Raw genomic sequence first — 23,743 nt, 5'->3', positions numbered from 1 at the left:
TTTTTCAAAGAGCTTTTATTTGTCTGCTTCCTTTCTTGGATATACATAGCATACACAGCACATAGTTTTTAGATTGGTGTATTATTCAAACATGAAATCTGAGTCCAAATACAAAATTCAGTGATCCTCTTTGCTTTGAACACAAGAGGTTAGCTTCTTATTCACGTGAAAAGCCAACAGAATATGTCTATACTATAAGACTTCTGGAAGCAGAGTATTAAAACCTAGTTCAGATATACATAATTTCATAGTACAGAAAATATATTACCTTTACAAGAAAAGAGTTTTATAAGAATTCCTTCAAAAAAGTAAACATTCATGTAAGCCTCCACTCTATCAACCTCCCCAAATCAACTGTAGTCAAAGACCACTATGGCTACCTGCGCCTTCTGGACATAAGACCATTTTAGAAGAGCACCATCATAACAGTATAATTGTCAATCAGTCCTTCAGCTGTCATAAATATACTTATTTCATAATTAAAAATACAGGAATCTCACATTTCTCAATTACAATTTGTCAACTTGAATTATATATAAGCATATAAAGCCATATAGGACCCTCTAGCACAGAAAATCCACAAAGCCCTTACTGTCCATTGTAAGCAAAGTCAAATCACGTGTTTTCACAAAACATAGTATTCCTGACACAAAAAAAATGCTTAGCTTGACAACAACTGTGGAAAAAAAAAAGGAAAAAAGAAAGACAAGTTTAAAAGTAGGATACGTAAAACCTGTCTAAAGCAGGCCCTTCTGAACTACTGCTGTCCAATGACCAGATACAACGTATGTTCTCACAGAAAGAAGCGTACAGTGTTCCACAGGAATTGTTCAGCATTGCAAACAATAGCACTCACGTGCTCCACCTCATTTTTGTTAAATCACAGGTTTTAATAATTCAAATAATTTATCATCCACATTGTAAAAACCCAAGATATTAAACATTAAAAGTTCACAGGTTAGTTTTAAAATTCTGTTCCCAATCTTAATATGTATAGTAAAACGTACTTTTGAGGCACCGCTGAAAAAATCCAAGCAGGAATTGATTGTCTTACATATAACCATAAACACTCAAGAAATGGTTGGTCTGAGTTCAAAATGTCAATGTTCCCACAAAAGGGAAGAGTCTTGATGATCTGATTTTCTGTATTCTATAAATGTTAGCATACAGTAGCATACAGTCAATGGTAACAAAGAAAACTTGGCACTAGAACTGCCTCTTTCAGAGCCATACAGTCTCCGCATGCACTGTAACCTACAGTCAAACATAATTTCCAACTGTGCTGGAAATTTTCTATTATTCTATATCTGACTTTTCTATTAAAAATAAACGTAGGCTGGATTTTTGTCTTAAAAAGCCTATCTTCTCCCACAACTTGAAAAACAAGTATCAAAAAGGAACAAACAGCAAAAATAGAAGAAATAAACACATTGTGCTAGTTATGAAGCTCTTGACACCTGACAGCCACAGTCTGAGGAACATTAAAAAAATTCCTATATACAAATTTTATATACACACTAAGAGCTTAAGAAAATTACTGTATCTGTTTTTGCATTTATTTCCACCACTTCCGCAACTCATGCAAACACATTTTCAAATGTATTATTGTGCAATAATCTTCTTTTCTATTTGGTCTGGCAACAGAATTAGGTCAACACTTTCACCTACAGGTATCTAAAAGTACACACTTTTCCTTTAAAAGTTAGGCCTTAGTTTCTTGGATAAAACATAGCATATTTAGAAGTTCGAAAGCCAAGCAGGTCTCTCATTTCATTTCGGAATTTTGACAAGTCTTGCCGCAGTTCATTTAGGTTTTCCACAGTTGCCTGATCCGTGCTTTGCATCTTCTGTCTCATGGAAGTCAAGTAACGGTGGACTAAGCAACACATCACCTTTTGGTAATTCTCATCTCTCTTTTGCTTCAGATTTCTCCATTCCTTTAAACAAACATTACACATTTACTATGGAAAAGTGGTTTTTGAGCCCTAAAGCCTGTATACAATTATACAGAGAATAAATATGAACAAAATAACAAAGCTATTTTATAGATACATCCTGATGCGCACAAATGTACAATGCATGTAAATTGCCAGCAAAATTTAAATTAAATTATAATCTGCTGTACCAGCAAAACTGAAAATTTTTAATCTCCCTGGCTTGATAATCGTCCTATGAGCAATTGAGAGTTCCGTAATTCTGAATGTTTCTCAGTGCACTTTCCATAAAGTCTTTGAATTTAGTTTATTTAGTGCTATTTTAGTCAGCAAGAAGATGCAAAATTAGTATGCAAAATTACAGGGTACAATAAAAATGTTTACTTAACAACAAAAATATCCCTTCCCCCAACAATGACAGGCTGCAGTGATCCTTTTTGGTTATTTGTTTTGACACTTCTGTAATATGTTTAAAACCAATTACCTTCCGCAAAGAATAGTCTAACCTCACCGCTTCTAAGATTAGCACATACTTCCTGGAGGTTTCTATGAGTTTTCAATCAATCAAAGCATTTTTTCCAGACTATTTCTGGGGGAACCGGGGGTTGGAGGGAAGGGAGTTGAAATTCCCAAAACTGAAAGTTAATAGAATCTTACTGAAGTAGAAATACGTAACACATTTATTTATATTTTGGATGCAACACACATTATTCTACAGTTCCTATTTACGTTAGTAGCAGTCACCGTGTGACAGGCAGCTTCATGCAGCAATTTGCTGATTCGTATTAGCAAGAAGCACCTTCCCAGCTTCAGAGCCTACAGCTTCCCCAGTCATTTCTTACCTTTAGGCTGTTCTGACGTTTCACTTTGCCGCTTGATGTATGAGAGCAGATCCATTTACTGAGACTATTGAAAAGATAACAGATAGTCTTGGGAGAGGGAATAACATTGAAAGGTGGGGGTAGCGTGCATTTGTCATCAAAGTAGCTAAGCCAAAGCTTGGCACGAGCAAACTTCCATTCCTTATCTTCATGATTCTAAAGCATCAGAAACATTAACAGAGATCAGAAGCAAAAATATTAACAGGCTATTTCATAAGTTTTATCTTCTCATACCTTAAAAACTGACCATTATTTAACTTCGATTATATAGTATTTTCATATATAGATTATATAGTATTTTAATAAATTTGTTACTAATATTAAATAATTAAAATACAAATCTCTTCAATTCACGATATACTCTAGTGTAAATACAGAATTCAGCTATGAAGGTATAAACCCCCCATCAAATGCCCAAGCACCACACCTTATCAAGAACAGCATCTTGACTTGAACAGCCATTGTATCAAGAAACTCTTTAATTCTCAGAGGGCCAAAACCTTGCACATGTTCAACGTGCAAAGCACCCATTTTATTTGGATCAAAGTAAATAAAAAGTTCATATTTGAAGGAAAGATGCCCCTTGTGAGCTCAGAGACAGAGCTCATCCATGAAGGTCTGTAGATTAGTCTACACATCCTAGGAAGAAATCTGTATAAAATCCAAAGATACAGCTAGCAATTATTGGTAATTAATCAGAAACCACTTACTGCTATCAGCTGAAAACTTTTATGAAGCATTGCCACAAGGAGTTTAGTTAATACTATCACAACCACCACATTGTAGGTACCAACAATAACAGCACCCACAAAAGACTGTAATTCTTCACCATAGCTAAAACGTGTGACAAAGATTGCTACATGTGCCAGGGAGAATATATACCAGAAGAGAGCAAAACACGTGCCAATAAACCTACAAAAACAAGAAAAAAAAATATCTGGTTAGGTAAAGCGAACACCAAAAGTGAGTTTACTTAATGTAAATTGAAATTCAGTGAAAAATTCCAGTTTTGTTTAATTACTAGGAATTAAGGGCTAGAAAAATACAGTTATTTCATAGATATCAAACTCACGAATGGAATGTGTCATTGTTCTGTTGTTCACAGAAAATCCCCGCACAGTCCTTTCCTTCATTGACAGTAAATCCTTTATCATAAAGTTGTGTCAATCCAATTGTGAACGAGAACAAGACAAGAAGAAACATGCCCAGAAATTTTCCAAAATCTTGTAGCATCTGCCCCATTGAAATCTGTGAAATAGATTCATTTCCAATTTTAGTAAAACGTAGTTATTTTTGTTTGTATTCTCTCCTTCAGCCTCTAATCAAGAAAAAAGTATCTATTTACATTTTAAATGTTTAACTTGAAATTTAAGAAGCTAAACAGACCTCAAAATCAGGAGGTACCCTTGTACCATTTTTCAGTGAAAAATTCTAGGTGTTAAAAGAAAACTTAAGTAGTTTTAACATCACTTGGTAAGTTCATATCTTTCAATTAACCATAAGCAATAGTATGTACACCTTATTCTTTATGTGTAATACCAACGGTAATAAGGAACTCACAAGTCAATAAGTAAAATCAGTAAATTAAACGCATTTGAATATAAATACCATCATAGAAAGTTAAGAAAACACTTAATAAGGACACTGAATTAATCAAAACATTTGGAATCATAATTCATCATTAATCAAAAAGTAGCATACCAAAGCCCATCTGCAGAACACAGTATTAATTCAGTGCATGTTTTATGTAAGATTTTAAATATACACAATGTGTAGGTGTGTAAGCACATAAAAATTGAAGGGTATAAAGTGCAGAAGATACGACACTAAATTCAGATCATTAGTTTCCATTTCAGAATATCCTATACAGAAGCTTGCAACAGTACAAATACAGAATCTTTTAAAAAAAAAAAAAATTATGCTTGTGCATTTTTCCAACACAGAGAAGACCTTGACTTACTTTTGTCGTAAGCACAAATTTTTACACAGACACAGCATAAACTGTTTACAGCATTTACAGTACTCTTCCTACAAACTTCTTCAGAGAACAATATATTATTATAAAGAATGCAAATATTCAAAATAGGGTCGAGTAAATCTAATCCTCTATATAAATCAGTGTGTGGAAAGCCTAATCCTATACGAATCACAATCTGTACCAAATCATAGTCCAGAATTGTATCATTGGTCAGGTTTTGCAAGTACAAGTTTACTGGGAGATGAAGTGCCAGCTCCTGCTCCCTCCCATGCTGCTGGAAACTCACCGAGTACCCCTGTTGCACAGCAGATTCTCTCTGGTTCTCTGCACAGTTTGCCATGGACATGGAGAATCTGCAACTATTATAATTGTTACTGCAATAATTATTACTGCAGTAATTATTTTGTTCGGTCAGAGGATGAATGTAATCCCCATCATACTGTTTCATCACATCTATCCTTTTAAAGGAAAAAAAAAACCCAAAACAACAAAACATTTGCTGTTTAACTGACACACGGTCGCAGGCAAGAGGAGACAAAGTCAATGAAACAGGAATGCACAAAAAGTGCAAACCACCCAAAACTGTTTTGTTTGGAATAGAGTTTAACAAGACAGCCCAAATACCAGTTGCTTTCTTCATATAGTCATGCTATTCCTTCCTAAGTATTTAGAATTTCTAAGCATTTGAAATCTAATGATCTAATCTAGGGGAATGTTACTCTATCTTCTGTTAATAATAAAACCCACCACACACAGCCAACTTACAAATCAGTATTAAAATAAGTTTTATTAATCAACAAGTAAAGTAACTGAATGCTTAAAAATAACTCTAATAGCCAAGAGAACATAGTAGCTGCCTTTCCCCCCCCGACACTGTTGGGTTTTCCATGCCATATTTGATTACCACCATTTGAACTTTGTGACCTACTTTCAGAAAATACTGTAAGAGTTGTTGCACAAGCTGTACTGGCCAACAGAATAACATAAGCTTCACTGTACCACTGAATGGGGTGACTGTTGACTGTTTTTATTTACTTGGAAAATTTCATAACATAGCCTCCTAATAAAAAACTTGGGAAAGATATAGTACATAAATAAATATGCACATTAAACAGTGAGTCTCTTTAAAATGTGGAGAGACGTCAGTGTTCAATCAATTTGTATAACAAGCCTAATGCTTACTGCAGCATCAAGACTTCAGTATTTTTTTCAAAGTATGCAAGTGCATTTCCATTTAAAAATGTATAAAAGAAAAAATATAAAAATAATTTGCAGCAACATACTCACAGCTAGAGAGAAAAGGGCAAGAAGTAAAACAAACAAACAAAACCCTCAGAGGAGAAACAGGCATATTACAATAATATTGAACTGGTTACAAGAACTATGAACATTCTTTTTAAAGCACTTTCTACGATGATTTTAAAAAGACCAATTTAACAAGCAATTATTTTTCTTTTCAGAGAAGGACTATTCTGTATGAAACAAAAATATTCTAAAAGATAATTTTCTGTGCAGCAAGGTAAAGTACTCTAACTCATTAAAATGAGCTGAACCTTCAAGCTGGAGGTTTTCAGATAGATCCTAAAGCCTTGATACAAGACCTTGTGATCTGAGCCAAAATTATTTACTTCAGAACCGTCTTTGGTACAGCTCCAATTGCAGAGCAAGAGTTAAAAAAAAATGCTGCTCCCAAATATTTATTCTGCCTTTATACTTAATAGTGATAATGTTTCTTGCAGGACCCTTTCAGATCACCCTCTTGCCACAAAGCTCTTAAAACTAGTCCTGTTCATTAGAAGAGAGGACAAAGCATTGATTTGACCTATTAGGACAAATTCCATCAGTATAATCACTGGATGACCACCCTATTTATTCCACGCGTCTTTTCATTCAACAGACACTTGCAAACCCAGTGATGATGTTGACAACCAGCTATATTAACTAAATCGTATTACTATCAGGGGAAAAATAAATAAATGAATTAAAAAAAAAAAATTGGTACAAGAAAGCAGTGACTTGTCTGATCAGATTTGTCGTCATAAATCTCCCAGGAAGCGAGGCCAGAGAAGCTGGAAGTATACCTACGCAAAGCTTTTCTCAGTAAGGTATGCTTTTAATAACAGGTGCTTTAGTTTGTAAGGGCTTTTCACTGGCAAAGTAACAAAACCAGTCAGTGCTGAGGACTCAAGCTGAAGAAAAACCACAGAAGGGAAAAAAATGTTGCTAGTGGAGTAAGAGGTGACTTCTACTCACAATATTTTTAGAAGGAATTTCTTCCTCAAAAACCACAGAAGGGAAAAAAATGTTGCTAGTGGAGTAAGAGGTGACTTCTACTCACAATATTTTTAGAAGGAAGCTTTCTTCCTCCTTTTAATCTAAAAAGGATTGAGGGAGGTAATTGCATCCTAAATGTGATGTCTTAATAATAGGCCAGGTTCCCTCCCCTACCCCCAAAGGTACTAGACCTTCTGTATAGTGTCATATTGCACCCTCAGGTCCACCCAGTTTATCTGAAGTTTATCATGATGAATAACACCAAGACTAAGATGAGAGGGTCTGTGCTTAAAAAAAGAAACCAACTAACCAAAAAAAACCACATGGCATAAACTCAGTCGAAAGCTCCATGTCTGCTCTCAAATCGAGAAAAGAAAATTAAATTCTTTGCACAAAACCAGGTTAAATTCTAACTTAAAGTGAAAAATTTGAATTTAGCTTAGAAACTGTTGTGGTCTCTACTGTTCCAGCATCACAACACAAGACTGTTAATGCTTCCCCCCACCATCTCTGGATGACTGAATTAAATGTATTACATAATTAAAATGTGTTTCTTACTGTCATTATTACTCACTGGAAGGCTCCAGCAAATTCCAAGAAGAAACCTGTTCTCCCTTCTTATAACTGGCTATAAATAGATGACTATTTCAATACTCTTGAGAGATTTGTATCTTTCAAGCCAAAGCAATTTGCACGATTCAACTCAACGTGCAACTTCAGCGAGATCACAAACATGAACAGAAAGGCTTTTGATTCCTCTTCCCTTGCTACATGTCTCATTCATCTATCTTTTAGAAATAAGAAGTTAGGACAATTGTTTGCATAGAACTTTACAGGAAGAACCCGATCCTTACAGTTTTCAAACTGCAGACACTTATGCAGTATGTTAAGCTAACAACAGATGAAAACAAAAAGACAGTATAGGTACAGTTATCACGGAAAAAATATTGTAAGAAAGCGAACCACACTAGGTCTTCCATTCTTTTTCTTACCTTTTTCCATCTACATCAGTATGTTTTACATCAGAGGCTAAAAAACCAAACTTCAATGCAATATCGCTTCTTTCTACTTTTTACTTTCTGACTTTCTTACTTTAATTTCTTCTTTTTCTCTTTTCAATAAGACTCTTCATAGCAAATTAAGATCAAGTTTAATATTTTCTCAAGCAGTAATGATATTCACCTGGAGTGGTCCCAGAATAGAGCTGGTTGTGTACATGAAGAAGAGACGCAGGTAACTAAGAACATTAGCAAAAGCAAAAAGACCTTCTGCCACCAGGGTAGGATGGAATGCATCCCACTCCGTCCTTTCAGCATAACCATGAAACTGCAATGTAAAAAGGACAAACTGAGATCACTGACATGATAAATACAGAAATGCACCCGTGCACCGCTCCCTACTTCTGCCTCCAAAACAGGCAATAGCATAAAAGAAATTAACACATACTATATAGATGGCTTACTTCTTTCAGATATCTCACTCTTTTTAGACAAAGGTATTTTAAAAGTCATTCCAGAGGAAGCCAGAAATCAGATTATTTAAATTCAAGACCTAACTCTGCCACTCACTTGCTCAGCAAACCATTTATTCCTCTGTTCCGCTTTCCCTTCTACTCCGTTTTGCATGGTTTGTTGAAACAGGGACTTGTGTACTTTATAAACATGTGCATTGTCTAGTGTGATAGGCCTCAGTCAAAACCAACATTAAAATGCTGCAAAGAAAACTAATGTACACATGCAACTGCAATGTGGTGACAGCTGGTCTTAACCAGTTTTAGAAAGATTTAGAAAGACTTAGGACCTAGGGTTTCTTCAATGGATTTTTGAATGACTACAGAGAATGGAAGTCACAAGTAAACTGTTGGTGTAAACACACCCTTAAAGTATATCCACTAGGTATTTATTCAACTATTCATGGAATATCCACAGATTCCTAACTTTTGGCTTGGCTGAAAACATTCAGCATTTCTATTACCAGCTTCTGCTGTCTCAAAATGGACATTCAAAAACGAAGGAACTCAAAGCTGCTTTAAAGTAACTTGCCCAAAGGTGTGCTGCACAAAGATGGCAAGAAACAGGGATAAACATGTTTTTATACATTGCAATTGCATGTGTACAAATCCTTCTGCTACAGAGACTCTTCCTTTATTTCTTATAGGTTCAGTGCCTATAATATGGACCTAAGATGTAAAACAGGCATTTTCATTTGGTTTTCTAAACAAGTCATGAACTATAAAAATAAATTTTGCCATATAAAAGTGGCAAAAAAAGCCATCATGTGCCTGTTACATAGGACAGGAGTCCTGCATCTTCAAAAAGGTTACAACTTAAATTAGCAGCAAAGGGCTCTTATCTCAGCAAAGGAACTACTACTACTACAGACACGTGCTGGTTACAAAGCAAATGGTTGGGAAGGCAGCCCAACATGGCATTCTCTCTCGCTTTTTCCCAAGAAATTGAGCTTTCCTTTCCAAATGATTGCCAGACTCTGAATCAATGCAAGGACAGGGAAACGAGCCAAACACCAAGTTGGGAAGAACTGAACCAGTTTATTTCCCTCCCAACTGCCAGACAGCTGTCAACTCACAGTTTGCAATACAAAATAATGGTGCTACTGCACTGGCTTGAATTTTGCTAAAATATTCATATTCCATTGGTCTGCCAGCTTGCCATATGCTGTGCGGCTAACAACACATGCAACAGAATGGGAATGATCATTTTCAAAACTTCTATCTTCAATCAAATCCATATGGTTTTTCACAGAGAAAAGACAAGGCTCCTCTATGGTCTTGGGGCTTTTTTCCTTACTACCAAAAAACCAAACCAAACCAAAACCAATTAAACCGCCCCCCCAACCACTTATGACATTTGAGCATATGTAATCAAAAGCTAAATAAAACTTTCTATAACAAAAAAGCATTAGGCAATCTGAATACAGGGATTATTATTGGCTTTCTGCATAGTACTGATCTATGGAATCAGGCGAGCTCAAATGCCCAATCAGGTGACCTGTATGGGGAGATTTCTCCAAATGAAAATCAAGCCATTTGGAAGACCCACCAGTTCTTACAAGGAAGACAGTAGCTCTGTTTGGGGTCCCTGAGTACTTGGACATGTCTTGATGTGTTTTCTAACTCCCATCTGCCTCATCAACTTCTCTTTCAAGCCCAAGATGCAACAAGACCAGAGATCTTGACAACTACACGGCATATACCACAAAGAACATTTAACTTGGAAGCCTAAACTGTATCCACGTAGTTGGCTATTACTAATGTAGTACACTTAACTACAACATACTACTACTAACATGCCACACCTAACACATCTTCACATATTTTGCAGCAATGTACTAAAATGGTACTTGCCCAGTCAGTCCTAGACGAGCTTTGGATCTATGAAGATGGGTGCTTACCTTGTTATGGGCAACGACTTTGAGGGCAAAAGTTGCCAAATACAGGGAATTCATGACAAAACTAAGCTGATTACGGGATTCTTCTAAAAAGTCTTCTAAACCATCATACCAGAGTCTTTTAACATCTGACCACACCATTCCTGCAGGAAAAAAAAAAGAGCCAGGGAAGTCAAGCCATTGCACTGAATAGATATTCTTTTATAACTAAAGCACTTTTGACTGGCTTTTGTAAATGATATTTTAGCAAAGAGAAAGAAGTGGAGTAATCAAATAAATTTACTAAAAGCATTGCATTGGATTACAGGCATTAATCATAAGGCAACAAGATGTTTAACCTTTTCAAGCCTACCTTCCAACTAAGAAACACGTTCTCCAATGAAAAAGGGCATGAGAGGAAATGAATAGGAGAAAAATTGGACAGGAAAAGGTCAAATTTAAATAAAGGTAGAGGGCTAGAATACAAATGCTTTTTCTGAATGAAAAGTATTCACCTTTTTCCAAAAGCGCTATAGAAAGCATTACATTGCTACATAAAGTATCAAGTATTTTTTGGAAGTGTGTACGTATTATAAAACGTTTTTTAAGAATAATCAGCTCAGTAACTGATACTGAAAAGATCCGAAAAGTAGAAACTTTTCCTACCCTAACTGATATTAAACAACATTAGCAGAGAAAAGAGACCATGACTTAGGATTCCAAAAATCAGAAATATAACTTAGAGCAACACACATTTAAATATTCAGGATCTTTATAGCAAACACAATTTTACCATTGTTAACCATGTCTGGCTGTACGGAAAAATACAGTTCCTAAGAATTTTACTAACTGAATGTCTGTTACAGACTTAACATTTTTATAAAATTTGAAAGGACCGTCAGATGAAATATAATGGCACCTTTGATTTCTATGAATAATCAGTTATTTAATGTTTTTTTGAGTACTTCAGATGTATGCTACTATATTTAGGACAAGAAGAGCAGCATGTGTATAAATGGTAGTTAAAAACTGTTAGACGTGGTTCAGCTTTTAGGACTTTGCAACTTCTCTAAAACTTTGGCCCAGTAAGAGCAAGATCCAGTGAATGGAAAAAAAAAAATCAGATACTTCTGCATGACTTTATTTGTCCCGTCGGCTTTACAGCCATGGTGGAAGGCATAATAAAAAAAAGTGTGCTGTGCACAGTTTGTTAAAAGACTTTTTAGAAAGTATTTTAATGGGACTAAGGAAGACGATACTGTAGGTAAATCCTTGTTACATGGTTCTTTTTATTCCAGTTGATTTTGTCACACATTTTCTAAATACATTCTTTTTCAACTTACTGAATATTTGTAAGGAAGCAGTACAATACATCATTACAAAATATGCATTTAAGCTATAAATGCAATTACTATTTAAAAAAATCTTAAGATTCAATAATGTGAAAGATAACCTGATTTTTAGCATTTATGTTACTTACAGGTTATTTTTCAATCCTATCTGAAATCCATGTTAAAATACTACATGAAGAAAATAAAATGTTTCTATAGCCTTTCATTAAAATTTCCAAGACCACCTAATGACACACTTTCTGCCTACATTAGATTTGACGGAACAAAAGAATTTCTAAAATCAGATATTTAATCTCAAAACAAAGGAGGAGTCTGTAACACTGATTTGTACTCTACACTTGAAGTTCTCAAGTTTCTTTTAAGACCTGCAGGTATTTGTGTGTGGGGTACTGGGTATCTCCAAAATCTGCATGAAATACTCAACAGTTTTAATATAGCTCAACAATGAAAGAAATCACCATTACAAAAAAAACCCCACCCTAAAATAACAAATAAACCACCCACAACTACTTAGATAAAAACTGTCGTGTTTTCGACTGTATCATTGCTTTTTACAAGTCCAGTCAACCAAATTATACATATCTAATTACCTTACATTAAGGTATAAGTTTCCATGAATTTATCTACCAAATTTTAATGTAAAAGCTAACACACGCTAACCAACCAAAAACATGTTAAAAGGTTTATGAATTTCCAACCAAAACAAAAGTTCATGAGTACTCAACAAAAATTATACCTGTGCTCCCTCTACTGCATCAACCAGAATTAACATGCATCCTTTCAGGTACAGTTATGATAATCGGTGACAATGACACACAGAAATGGAAAATTTTAATATGGGAAAATAATACTTGTTTCTGTGTTTTAAAACAAGGAGGAGATAAATGCACACCTTCAATTTAATACACTAAGACAGAGTATGCATGCATAAGCATGCATACATAAATACGTACAACATACACTTTTTTCTTTAAACAATACGCCAACTCTGCAACAAGTCCAAATTGTATCATTAACTACTTTTCAAATCAAACATTACAGAATTGGTCATGAAAGACTGGGTTGTTACTTATTGTTGATATACCACTAAACTGGTAATTTTGTATATACATTCAAAGTCCTCTGCCTGAGGTGAGTACAATGCTATAAAAATTTCACGTTTACAGCTATGAAACAGATTTTGCAGAACCCTAAATTTTGGCAATTGTTTGAAGTTGCATTAGTCCAGCAAAAATGTACAGAATCCTCCTGCTCTATCTAGTTAGAGCATATTAAAATAGAAATGGAAACAGCGCAGGAATTTATTTTATGACTGTTGCTGCGTGCTTACTCCAACTATTTACAATTCAGAAAAATAATTAACTTGCATACAATGCACAAATACTTTTAATCTACTTTACAATTACATAAAGATCTTAGCTAGATTTTCAAAGAAACAATAATTTTACTAGTAATATTCAGACTCTAGCATAATTCCATACACAGACACACAAGTAATTAAGAAGCTCAGATCATTCCTACTGCTTTTTTTATAGAATTCATAGAATCATGGAATATTCTGAGTTGGAAGGGACCCACACGGATCATCAAGTCCAACTACTGACTCCACACAGGGCAACCTAAAAGTTAAACCATGTATCTAAGAGTGTTGTCCAAACACTTCTTGTAAAAGAGAGCTGCAAGAAATTAAAAGTTTCATGGACCATTGGCTGATGAAAAAACAAAACAAGTTTGACTCACAGTGATTAAACCACCTACATACTAAATACTACTACCTATTCATGAAAAGTTATTGGAAAAAAATCTAAAGCAATGTCTGAATTAACTTTATTCCTCAACTTAGCACCAAGGAAAACTAGTTGATGACGGGCTCTTATCTGTTACAAAACTATTAATCTGAGGAACACACACTTGCTTTGCCTTCATGTTATTTTTCTGTCTTTTCAAGATCAGAATTTTAAAATGTCTAGGAAGATACACAACTTTTACATTAATTTGTTATTGCACAACTGAATCTCACTTACATCACTCCGAATGCTACCAGTCCTTCTGAAGAAAAATTCACATTCCTCCTCTGTTAGATCCTACAACATTCTGTTTCTGCTACTTCACTTTCTGTGATAACTAGAGATTGTTGTAACACTTCACAACCCTTCCTCAAAACGTGTTTGGTTTTTTTTTTTTCCCTGTAACACTATCCTCCAAAGAGCAAACTTCGGTCAAGCAATGAGTAACATGCTGATTTCATAAGAAGGTAGTACAAATCATTATTGTTCGATCAACATCAGCAATTGTCATCCAATCTACTCAAATCATACCTACCAATTAGCCATATTATCAGAAGATAGTCTATTCTCTCAAGGGCTGGTCCCATTGTGGTCTTCTTATTCCCATTGTAGACAAGGGAGTACAAATTAAGTAATAACAGAAATGTGAAATATGAAGCTCCATGAATAATAAACTTCATAAAAGGAGTGTGAATTATTCGACCTACTCGAGATTTAGGGGCTAACAAGTAACACAGGGACAGAACTGGCCAGAAAATGCCAACCGTCAAAACAGTCAAAATTTTCTTGCATGTGTGCTTGCGTCGATAGCCTGCCATCTGTCCAAACCATACAGTGTTTAGAAACTGCTGGCAGTTAGACTGAGCAACAAACTGTCGGGAGGGAGGGGGGGAAAAGAAACAAACAAGAAATCAGTCTCAGGTTTCTTAATACAGATTACTACTTTACATTATTAAAATTCATTTTCAAACTATGTGTAGTTACCCATGAACAGGCAAGAATATTAAATTGAAATAATTATCTCGTAAGAGAACAAAAGTGCTACGGACCCACTATGATTATAAACATCCATTATTTTAATTTCCTTCTAAAGCCAGCAACTAAACATAAATTACACATACTAGACTTTTAATGGTTTTCAGGTTAAGAATTAGTTTTGATTTCTAATTATTTAGAAATCTAGCGTATAAATAACATCATACCTCAGACAGCTTCATTGCCTGTTATTATAAAATGCAGTGATCTTGTCTGAAGAATAAGATGCTGTTATTGTAAAATACGAGCCACATTGTAAAACACAACACCTTGTAAGATGAGGACTAACGTGGCCAAGCAGTTTTATACATATCAGTTCTCAAAATTATTATGGCTTTATTCAGCGGGGTTAATTTTAAATCAGAGTTAGCTATGTTGTATCAGTCCCTCAAAGAAGATCATTTTGGCCTGAAGGTTATGTAGATTATGCAAATGTAGTTTCAAATTTCAGATGCCTATTTGCATGGAGTTACAAAAGAATATATTTCACTGGAGGATGGTTTGTCATTTAATTTAAAAAATATCAACAAAAAGAACCTTGATATTATCATCACATTTCAGAAAGCATCACAAAAAACTGTCTCTATAGTAAACTGGCCAGGAATAAAACATATTCTGCAAAGATACTTTCCTCATGCCACACAAAAAAATGTTGTTATTCTCCAACCACTGTGGTAAAAACAAGCTATGCTCAAAACCAGAAGAACATCTGAGATACTTCAGTATGCTTGTTTAACGCATACCAGAAATGTGTAATGCCGGTTCTAAGGACATTCCATAACTATGGCTTACGACTTTTAAACACTGTATTTTAACAGTTTCACAAACAGTTTAAGCCTAGATATGTAGAACAGACAGAATTATAATGCCTTCTGCAAATGCTAACTGAAAATGGATTTTTTGCATGGAAAGGAAACTTTCTCTCTGTCCCCGGCCCTTGTACCAGAATCCCACAAATATACATTTGCCTTCTAGTACAGCAAAACTAGAGTTATAATTTGCCAAGGGAGAAAGACAACAATGACCTACTGCATGAAATAAGTTCCATACTGATGGCATAAAAAGGCGCTACTATTCTGGAACAGAAGCGCTATTCAGTTATACCAGCATAGGTCTAACATAATTACTGAACAGCACAAACGAGGCCTGAGCCAAAGCTGAACGCTAATGACAAGTGAGAAGATGATAAATCATGTATGGCACCTAAGGATCCATGCTTCCCTAGGCAAGGATTTAATGAGGAGCTGAACAAATAATTACCACTATCAGACCTGTTCATAAAAGAGCAGTAGTCTATACTCCAATATCGAAAATACTACATTCTTCTCCACAGTAAATACTGAAGAAACACTCGGTATCTTGCAGTATCATTTCCCTGTTTCACATGCAGATGTTCTGTGTATTACCATCTCTTCTACAACTCTTGCAAATTTATTTCCACTTCTATGTCTAGAGGCAGAACAACAAATTAAATGAATTACTAGCAAAACATGATATGGAAAGCCTATCAAATTACTGCAAAGACAAACCTCTTTTTGATTATATTTGATTGCAAGTTTTAAGCGGCTTAAGTTCATCCTCTCTTCCAACAATCCTCGCTTGTCTACATGTTCGTCGCTAGATGTGTGATTCAGAATAACTTCCAGCTCCCGTGAATTCCGTGCTTGTGCAAGCAAATCTTTAGCAAAGGTTTTGCACTGTTGGGCTAGCTCCTCATAATCATTTCTGAAAGACACAGAAACAGTACATACTGTTACGCTGCCCACATATTTTCCATTACATCATTAACTATCCATTTTTGGTTGGGATGGTATGTTATGCTAAGACAAATTAAAAAAAAAAAAAACACCAAAAAACAGTCATATGTCAAGGTCCAAGCATTCCAAAGACAACTCTGAGTAGGTTTCACCATGTAACATGACAATTATGCTTCAGTTTAGTTTGCAACTCCACTAGACAAACTGAGAAACAGACTTACAGTATGTAAATTCTTATCTTATGAGTCCCATATAAAAAGTTAAAGCTTAGAATTATTTCCAGGAGACGAGAAAGTGTAGTAGTCTCAAAATACGGCACTGGTAAGTCATCATTTGGATTTTCCACTTGGATGGGAAGTTATTTTGGGTTTTGCTTTATTCCTGTCATCTGAAAATTAAAGTCTATTCACTGAATACTATTTATTAATACAATAAACAAGAAAAGAGAAACCACATGATTTGCTTGTCTCACCTGGCACACAGTCCATTTTAGTGCCAAGTTGTATCACAAAAATGCAACAGTTGAACTCTTATTAAGAAACACAATCAGCTATAAAACCAGAAAATTCATATGTTGTTTAGGAAAGTAGAATTTTACCCCTTACAAACATCTGTCATGTTCTCAGAAAGCTTTTGTGCTGGTAAGTTTCAAAATGGTAGAAACCTGCACAGTTTAAACATAAAATTATATTGAGCATTTGTTCATTAAATAGACAGGGCATTTTCAGCACAAAATCTTCTACACACATATGCATGTTATATATATACACACACACATGCTGTTCAGAGTCTTATAAAGGAGCAAAATTAAGAAACACTATTCACTGAATACTATTTATTAAGACAATAAACACAGGAAAAGAAACCACATGATTTGCTTGTCTCACCTGGCACACAGTCCATTTTAGTGCCAAGTTGTATCACAAAAATGCAACAGTTGAACTCTTATTAAGAAACACAATCAGCTATAAAACCAGAAAATTCATATGTTGTTTAGGAAAGTAGAATTTTACCCCTTACAAACATCTGTCATGTTCTCAGAAAGCTTTTGTGCTGGTAAGTTTCAAAATGGTAGAAACCTGCACAGTTTAAACATAAAATTATATTGAACATTTGTTCATTAAATAGACAGGGCATTTTCAGCACAAAATCTTCTACACACATATGCATGTTATATATATACATACACACATGCTGTTCAGAGTCTTATAAAGGAGCAAAATTAAGAAACAATACCCGAATCAACTCCCAACATGAGTCAGGTCAGTATAAACAAGGTGTTGCATACTTCTACCCTGATGTGCGGAAAAAAAAAAGTGCAGAGTACTAATGAGATATTGATATGAGTAACAGCTGTGTGATCTTGAAGTAAGTCAGCACTTAGCATCATTTCTATTTATTTTTCCAGAGCAGAGCTGAAATTTGAACTGTTGGTGCAACTATACACATTGAACTGTCTATACCTAAAAGAATTTAAAGTAATTAAACTGTCAAAATGACTGCTAATGAGGCATAAATTATATAACTTGTTATTATGTCTAATTATCAGTTTAAACACTCCAATTACAAAAAATTAAGAATAAACTTTTTCTAATGCATACACATTTCTATACATGTAATTTCATGAAAGTATTAAAGTTGATTTGTGTTTTCAATTCCTACCTGAATTCAACCTCAACAAGGCTTAATTCTTTCAAGTCTGCGCTAAGCTCAAAAGCTCGCAGGATCGGATCCTCCTCTGTCAACATTATTAAAGCAGGACTGGCCAAACACCGATAAATGTCAAGACGAAACCTGTGACAAAAGAACAGCAAGCAAAATGAAGATGTTTCATTTGATCAGCAGTTTCAAATCAGAACCTATTCCAAAAGTTTGCATGAAACAGTCAGCTGAAACGACAAAACAACTCAGTTTCTTAAAATCGGACACTACAAGCATTAAATGTGATACGTCATGGAAGATACTGTCCTTCAGATACTTAGAATCCTTATTATTCTAAGCGTCAAAAATTGGCCAAACTGGTTCCCTCTTCTTTTCCTCACTACTTCAACTGTTATCAGTACATCAGCAGGCGGCCATCAGTTAAGGTAACAGTGTTGGTAAAATTTTGACATTTTAAGTATTATGCAGTAGCTCTTATGGTTCTTCAGGTGGAAATAAGAGAGGGAACTGAAGCATTTAAGGCAATCTTCTATTTTAACAAACTAAATTAAAAACAGTAGGGAGCTTTAATATGCAATACGAAAAAATAAATTCAGGGAAAGCAACTGAAGGGATGCTTTCCTCTTGCAAAACGAGCGACTCATGAACACTGAAGCAAGGCCTGTAGTCCGTTCTAGTTCAAACTAAGAGCTGTTATCTCAAAAGTGTCTACTGTTTGTTTGCTTGGGATACCCTGACACCTTTTCTCATACTGAAGTTAATGACATGGGGTGTCAGATGGATACCAGAATGTGGCCTGTAGTAGCTGAATACCAGTAACCATTACCCTTTCACTTCCCTTATTTTTCAGTAATTTGGATACATACTGGAGTAATTATGTAATAATTAATTGTATATTGTAATTGCAGTCCACTTATGGTCTTTGAGCTCTGTGATTTTTCACCCCAACTCTCACATATTAAATTGTATTCAATTAATACAATTAATTGACAACAACCCTCAAGTACGTTGTCAAGTTAACCAGACAAAATATCGTTAAGGTTGGTAAATCCCTCTCCTCATTTGAGCCTTTATTAAACAGCTTTCAACTTTCAAAATTAGTGAAGAAAAAAAAAACAAAAAAACTGTCTTTAGTTTGCATTCCTCAATCCATGCTACATAAACACTTTTAGAAACAGGATACAGAATTATCCACCTCCTCATTCTGGCTCAAAAAACCCCAAGTATTAACTAACTTAAGAAAAATTGTATTTGCATAGTTCCTATGCTCCCAAGCCAAAGATAGCTAGAGTGTTTGTGACACAACTGGTAGAAAGGAAAGGCACTTAGCTTAATATGCACAGTGATGAAGAGAATAAAACCAAAATGAAAAAAAGCCACTGCCTCCCACCAGCCTTTTCAAGCACAACCCATCCCCGAGAACTACCATCTCTCACAATAAAGGCTACAATATATTAAAGGAAGCCACTCATAAACCTCACCTTAAAAAGGAAATATACAGAATCTGACCCAAGCAATACCAGAGAATTAAGACCAGAATTTTTTTATTATTGTCTATGACTGGTAAGTCTTACCTGGAATGTCGTAGACTATCTTTTTTGTTCTTTGCAGTACACAGTGTGCATTCACAGCCTACAGCATGAGGTTTGGGTAATGATATATCTTGCTTTAACAGCATGGTGAGAATTTCATAGTTGTTACGATGAGCAGCTAAAATGACAGGTGCCACATCCATGGTCGTCGAGTACTCTGGGTTCTGAATGCGTTCCATTAGTTTCTGGAATAAAATGTAGGAAGTATCTAAATTTATTACACACAGTTCTACTACAGTCTTTACATATAAGGGCTTTTTTTTGACTGTTCAACAATCAATCTCTCCTTCAAAATATTTTCCTATGTTTCATAACATGAAAATAAGGAAAAATTTATAACAACATTCAAACACCCCTCAGATAAATACTGGAAAAAGAAAAATGGACACAGACATGTTTATGGTTTATTTACATAGAAAACCTGACATTCAGTGCCTACCGTCTCCAATATACATGCATGATATTAAAAAGTATATTTTGCTCTAGTTTCAGAAAAAATTATTGTGAATATATTTACTAAGTGCAGAAAAAATATCCTGACTAACATACTCTGTTACACAACGCCTTATTCGTTCCCTCCCTCCACCTCTATGTGTGAACTTTTAAACGTTCTTTGATACTTAATCATTGCCAAGATAAGTTTCACATGATTAATTTCAAGGTAAAGATTTGATATTTATAGATTTGCTCAAAAAATCTACAAAGCTTCAATACATGAATATACCCATTATAGGTCATGGCTGCTAATTACCTTGCAAACAGTCTACAAGGGAAGATTTATAACCACTCTATATTTTTTTTCTCTTCTGGACTAACCAGGCATCTGTTAGCATTTGGCACGTATAAAGCCACTGGATTCCTTAGGCGGTAAAGCAAAATAATGTGTTCTATCCTTTAAGTGAAAAGAGGCTATAAAAATAATCCCTAATGTCCAGATTCTATCACCTTAAAGATATAGAATTTCGTTTAAGAACATTGTTTTAAATAGTACCGTTACCCAGAACACAAGAGCCCCCACTCCCCGACCAAAAATCAAGGAGTAACAACACTCAACTACAATGGTTGGTCTGGAGGATCTTTTCGGTCGGTGATTAAGTAGAATGTCAACAGCTCCCACCACTTCCGAGTCAATAGCCACCAAAAGCGCATCCGATGACTAAGGAAAGAAAACAAGTCATATGTGAAAACAGCAGTAACTTAAACAGCATAAAGAGTTAATCTGAAGCCAAACTGCATTTTTTTTTAATTTATTTTTAAAGTACTAAAACGATGTTCTGTATTATCACCACGCATAAGATGGATACAAATTCAGGCTGTCATTCCATGAGATAGCATAGCATTACTGACAATCTGTTTCATTGCACGAACAGCAGAAGAACCAATTGCAGAAATGACTTTCCAGCAAAGATGATGCAGGATACTTGCAAAAATCAAGTTTTAAGGGACAGTTTACAGGTTATTAAAAACGTTAAAATCAAGTGTCTGTGTAACACAACTCAGGCATATGGGATACTTCATTCTGTGGTAAAGCCAGGAACATAAGGGTTTTTTTCTGGGCTGGTAACTACTTCTGAAACTTCTCTTAAGTTGAGCTAAGCAGCTTTTCATTTCCCCTACAGTTGATATTATTCTTTTTAATTCACTTCAGAAAATTGAAATTTTTACTTGAAAAATAACAGAAAAAGACACAGCTTTTATTACCGCCACTAAAAAGGAGATCCAGGGAGGGGAAAGCTTATTGTTTTTTTCCCAGGTAATATCAAACAACCTAACAAAAGGTATTACTTTTTCTTGTCTTGCGTACTTAAGCCATCACAGCTACAACTCTTCCAGCAGCAGCCGAGATGTTGCATATAGTTAAGGAGGTATTGTTGGTATGAAACTGCCTCTGCCATCAAGCATAGATCAAGTTTAACAAGAAAGCACTGCAGAAATGCATGCTTGCCTTAGCTTAAAATCATCTAATATAATGTGCATTTTTCTAACTGCCACCATTTTAGAAGTTATTATACTCCACAGCCAAAGAGATCTCTGCATTCTACGCTTTTTAATATGATGCACTTTGACTATATACTGTTTATTTTGCTTGAAGATAATGTATACATTATCTCTGCAACAGGAATAACATTTAAAATAAAATTCAGACTTGTTAATATCATTGAAAATGTTACTTATACATTTGCCATGCCAATAAAATCCCACTACAAAAGTAAATTAGTGAGAAGAAAACACTTTCACAATCACCAAATGGAAAAAGAACTGAACTGCCTATAAAAACAGATTCTATTTCCTTCCAAATTCTGACAGATTAACTGAGAAGATATATAAAGAGTAGAACACAGATCAATGACTACACTGAAAATTTTCAATAACTTATGTGTTGTATACCTGGCAGCCATAATCCAAAAGAAGCTGTAGTATGTCCAAGTTTTCATTTTCAATGGTTATGGTAACAGCATTTCGTCCAAGCACATCCACACAATTTATGTTCATTTCGCCCGAGCTGTTTTCCTCTAAGAGTTTCTTAACCATGTAATAGTCACCTGCACAAATAACGTATGAATGTCACTTAGTATTATTATAAAGCAATAAAAGCATGCGAACATTGTAAGTACGAGCTACCATTAAACAAGACAACATTCCATTGCTGACAAGAGACATAGAATATGTCAGACAATTAGGAAGTCAAGATAGATAAGCATTCTCTCATCAGGGAGGAAACTAAAGATATTTCAGGAGGTCTTTTTCAGGAAAGCACTAAGACATGTACTTTAGTCCACCCCTTTAGTTCCAGTCCTAAAAACAAACACACACAAAAGCGTGGGTACTTTTCAAAACTGGGGCAATAGCTCATACGTAACCTGTGAGACACAGGAAACATCAAGGTCAACTACAGCAGAGAAGGCTTCTCCTTTCAAAAGAGCCATAGGCTCAGGAAGCCCTCTCCATGACGCTACAAACAGGTTTAAATCTTCCTTGAGCAGAAGCCACATTAGTCTTCTCTGTATCACTCCAATTTTAGCGTATGTATCATCAAAGCAGGTGTGGTCTGATGCTGCAATGTTATAAAATTCAAGCTAGTAAGTTTGATGAGCAAGTAAAGCTAACTACAGTAAGCTGCACTTTCTTATTTGACTGACGTATAGACACACCAGGCTGCCCGATTTAGTGTTATTCTGTTTAATTGATTCTTCTTGCCAAAGATAAAAGCTTCGAATTACTTCTGTCTCTAGGGTAACAAATTATTTTGCAACATAGAAGACCATGACAAAGACAGACCTTAGTGCAGAATACTTACAGAAGTATAGGTAGAATACTTCTACGTGCAGTAGAATACGTACAAAATCTGCAAGAGTACTAAACCAGCTGTTATACAGACAATTTTTTTTTTTTAATGTTTTTTGTTGTGCATCCTTTTAGCTCCCTGGGCCTCTCGGTCCAGTTGGCTGACAGCAAGGCATCCCGCCACTGAGAGCACCAGAACAAACTTCCTAAGCCCGCTGGCTAACGTCACCGCAGAAACACTCCTATGGTTGTAAACTAACCTAAACACACGGCCAGCAGACAGCTCTGCATATAAACACACTGGCTTCTACAACCATGCTTATGTCCTAAAGTACACATAACCATTCAGCACATGATTAAAAGCCTATCTTAGAGTCCAATATTTTGGACATGTTAAGATCAGTTTGATTTAAGGCTGTTTCGCTACTTAAGGGTAACTAAACATATTCTTAAAGCAAGTAGCATATTTCAGAAAGGAAAATCTCTTCCCATCCACCACCATGGGTGCAAATCACAGGAAACTAGTCTCACTCATTCTGGGGAGTTACATGTCTAGATAAGCCCCCAGTTTTACAACAACTGTATACTCTCGGACGCTCTGACAGCGAACGCAGCAAGTATCTTACGAACTCCTCTGACACAAAACGAACTCCCCGACAAACACTGGAGCTGGCCCGACGCCTCCCTTCCCCCGGCGCCCGCTGGTACTAGGGATAGCGGGAGGCGGCGGGGCCGGAGCAGGGCGGCCTCGCCGCGGAGCGCCTCCTGAGCCGGGCGCCGAGGCGAGGCCAGACACCGCGCTGCCCCCAGCAGCAGCCG

At 35.6% G+C, this 23,743-nt stretch overlaps 1 protein-coding gene across 1 annotated transcript; it reads right to left on the bottom strand.

The window, feature by feature from the left end:
- TRPC1 (transient receptor potential cation channel subfamily C member 1) lies at nucleotides 1–22,279 on the bottom strand. The gene is given in 12 exon segments (XM_019474027.1): nucleotides 1–1,937; nucleotides 2,777–2,971; nucleotides 3,526–3,727; nucleotides 3,888–4,063; nucleotides 8,250–8,393; nucleotides 10,479–10,618; nucleotides 14,129–14,465; nucleotides 16,158–16,353; nucleotides 18,048–18,179; nucleotides 19,622–19,824; nucleotides 20,694–20,795; nucleotides 22,028–22,279. Coding segments are annotated over 12 exon segments (2,307 nt in total). The 3' UTR covers nucleotides 1–1,709.
- Nucleotides 22,280–23,743: the final 1,464 nt, after the last annotated feature.

This window comes from Aptenodytes forsteri, unplaced genomic scaffold (genome assembly GCF_000699145.1).
Source record: "Aptenodytes forsteri isolate BGI_AS27 unplaced genomic scaffold, ASM69914v1 Scaffold184, whole genome shotgun sequence".
NCBI classification, from domain to species: Eukaryota; Metazoa; Chordata; class Aves; order Sphenisciformes; family Spheniscidae; genus Aptenodytes; species Aptenodytes forsteri.
Note: the sequence above shows the minus strand (reverse complement) of the source record. Positions and strands in the feature narration are given on the sequence as shown.